The sequence below is a fragment of the Branchiostoma floridae genome, chromosome 1 (assembly GCF_000003815.2).
Source record: "Branchiostoma floridae strain S238N-H82 chromosome 1, Bfl_VNyyK, whole genome shotgun sequence".
NCBI classification, from domain to species: Eukaryota; Metazoa; Chordata; class Leptocardii; order Amphioxiformes; family Branchiostomatidae; genus Branchiostoma; species Branchiostoma floridae.
Genome location: NC_049979.1, coordinates 24,961,579 through 24,964,571, shown reverse-complemented (window position 1 = coordinate 24,964,571; position 2,993 = coordinate 24,961,579). Strand labels below are relative to the sequence as shown.

General features: G+C 40.7%; 1 protein-coding gene across 3 annotated transcripts in view; it reads right to left on the bottom strand.

Annotated features, from left to right (window-relative positions):
- The window catches only part of LOC118417896 (WD repeat-containing and planar cell polarity effector protein fritz homolog), a 35,736-nt gene extending 33,205 nt beyond the window's left edge, over positions 1-2,531 (bottom strand). For 2 of the 3 annotated variants that reach the window (XM_035823652.1, XM_035823669.1), the window contains exons 1-3: positions 2,257-2,359; positions 764-882; positions 300-344 (exon numbers count right to left, since the gene is read on the bottom strand). In XM_035823652.1, the coding sequence (XP_035679545.1) occupies positions 300-344; positions 764-824 (106 nt within the window). In that variant the 5' untranslated portion in view covers positions 825-882; positions 2,257-2,359. Of the gene's footprint in view, positions 1-299; positions 345-763; positions 883-2,256 lie in introns of all 3 variants that reach the window. The other variant, XM_035823660.1, reaches the window with a different exon arrangement.
- Positions 2,532-2,993: the final 462 nt, after the last annotated feature.

Below are 2,993 nucleotides of genomic sequence, written 5' to 3'. Positions count from 1 at the left end.
TGAATTATATTTTCTGGCCTTCCACTATAAGTTCAATTGTATTGATGCTATATCTATTTAAAGTTTTTCTCACACGATAGTAGGTTATGTCAAGACGGTAAACATCTTTATTCAAGGAAGAAATGTGCTACATGTTGACAAAAAAGTTATGCATAATGGTATTGTCAAACAAGTCATTAAGTTGGCTATTTGGAAATAATGCACGTGAATAACACGCCATAACCAACATGAAATGCAGCCTTCTGGTTGGTCGACGTCGCCTGGCTATATGATCATGTCCCTTATGTATTTGGTCCTACCTGTTTCACCCTTGTCATGGTAGCAGTGATAACCAATGTCCAATTCTGTTGGATGAGAAAACAAGATACATTTGAAACAATTATATCACACACGTGTGACAATATGATATTAATAGTAACGTCGCTAGGGGGGGCCAACCCTCATATTATAATGTACACCACTTATTGTCGGCATCAAAAGCTGTCTACCTCTCAAAAGTCATAGCCACTGCATGTCCAAAACTCAAGATATCAAACCCATTACAGACCACTAGGGGTCCCAAAATGTAATTGTTTCCAGTTATTGTGTTGCACACCATAATCCTGCTACAGCGAAATTAAAGGGTTTACGGAAAAGGCTGGCCTGTCTACCTGGGCCTGGGCCTGACGTGATAGCCAGCCCAGGTAGACAGCCCCGGTAGACAGCCCAGCCTTTTCCGTAAACCCGAAATTAAATCCCGCAAACTTCATTGCATTTCCAGTACCTGGTGCAGCTGTGTTGTGCCTGATTGTCCAGTAGTGAAGCTCAGACAGAAAGCTAGCCATTGTTGGGTTGCAGGATGAACCCTAAATCACCATCAGGCACCTGGTAGCACCTGTGTGCCTGGTCAGTTTGAAAAAATAAGGATGAGATGAAATAAGAACATACTAGATTAAAACAGTAAAAAAACTCTTAACTCTCATGTCCAAAATATTAACGTAACGGTACGTTTATTTTTGTCAACCGCAAAATCCATAAATTTCGTGTTTATAACCTTAACGGGAGGGGGCCATACTTCGACACCCGTTCTAAGTGGATGCGCATGACTTTTGTCAATGTACATTTTACAGTAAACTCATCAAAAACAAGTTAAGATCTTGTATACATCCATATAACTGTTATTGAAGCTGTACAGATATATATTTCATTTGACAGTAGCGTTCCGCACTGTACTTTGACAGCGCACGAAACTTACGGCAGGTTTTCGGCTTGCGTCCTAGCAGAACGTTCCAACACAAAAAAGGGGTCCAAACTCCGACATAGTAACAACCAGACCATCGGCGTGCATTTTTAAACAACTTATGCAAATAGAATAGCACTAAAAGTCTTCATTATAATTTTTTTGTACCATATATGGGTCATATTTTGTATTACGCGACTTATTCAAATACCGTGTGTTAAAACGTTTACCTCTCACGGTGAGACCAACTTGCCGCAAAACGGCAGCGCATTGTTACGTTGTACTGTGATGGCATTTTCGCTTTTCGGCTTCCTTGATCGCCTTTTCATCCTGTCTTTTGGCAGCAGCAATGGCTACAGGATTTTTTAGTCGGTAGGGATCGATTTTTCTTGAATGTTTGTTGCTCGACGGACGGGTTGACTGAGTTCATCGTGTTGAGCATCGCTCGCCCGCCTTCGTGCGTGATAGTAAAATGGCGGGGCCCCGACTGCGTGAACATTGTGGCATCATTTTAGGTCCGTTTATCCAACCCAGTTAAAGGCAGAACAGAACACAGGTATTATTTTTCGGAAGGCTAATAAACATCATTTCTATGTGTGGTGGTATTTTTTCACATGTCGTATTTTGCGAAGAATAATTCAAGAGTTTCCCGGGCCATGGTCTCGATACGTTCGCTCGTCAACTTGCACGGAAGGCGTCAAACTTGAGCAAGTTTTTCAATCGTTATCTGTGGGACTTGCTAACTTCGGCACATACCCCGTCTTTGTAGTTATTTACAACAAGGTTTAGTCTACAGCTAGTGTACTTCTCATGTGCAGGCATCTATGCATTTCTCCGCAACAATGATTTTTAAAACCTGTCGAAATTTGGACCCCTGTCGAAGTATGGCCCCCTCCCGTTACGTTCTTTTTGGAACATTTAACAATTTTGTTTTTCTGAACAAGTCTGCCCAAAGATGAGCCTGCAAAGATACATTTCAGTATCCTCGGCCACGGAGCAGTTGAAATAAAAATGACTAGATAGAAACAACGACTCACCTGTAGAAGTGAGCAACTTTGACGCTAGACGAGTAAGCTGAGTAGCTACAAAAATAACAGTTATGGCGTCCCTTGTAGGTTAAAGGTTAACGTTACCTTTAGTAACATTGGTCCTCTTGTTCGTACAAATAAATTCATACATAAACTCTGCCCCCCTCCTGATCATTTAGGACGCAGCTTTGCTTTGTGAAATAAAAATGTTCAAGAGAAAAATACATCAAAGGGTTGTTTTTACCACTTTATACATGTATATCAACTTGTTGTTGTTGTCCTTGTATAGAATAGGAGAGCGAATCTGCGGTTGAAACTTTCGATGCACTTTTACTTTCACCTACAAATTTCACGCACACTTCCGTAATATCGCTCCGCGATCATAAAGTTGTCTATACGTAACAAATATTTTTGCATGGAAATTATCCACTTCTGGCATGAAATTAATTTTTTCTTTCATGTTTAGTTATCTGATTTAACTGCAGAATAGATAGTTGAGTGATGTGAATGGTACTATGTTTTAGCTCGCACTGATACGTACGTGGTGATGCGGCCTGACCTCCTCTCTCCTTGTCGCTAGTTTCGCGCCGGTTGTACAACTGAAGCCCCGTCAACAAATCTGTCTTAAAATGGTGAGTTTTGTGGATTCAATTTGATGACTCCAACTCAGAATTGATAATACATCTGTGGAAGTGTAACTAGTGTGGCTGCTAATGTTTGTGATTTATTTTTTAGTAGTTTATGAC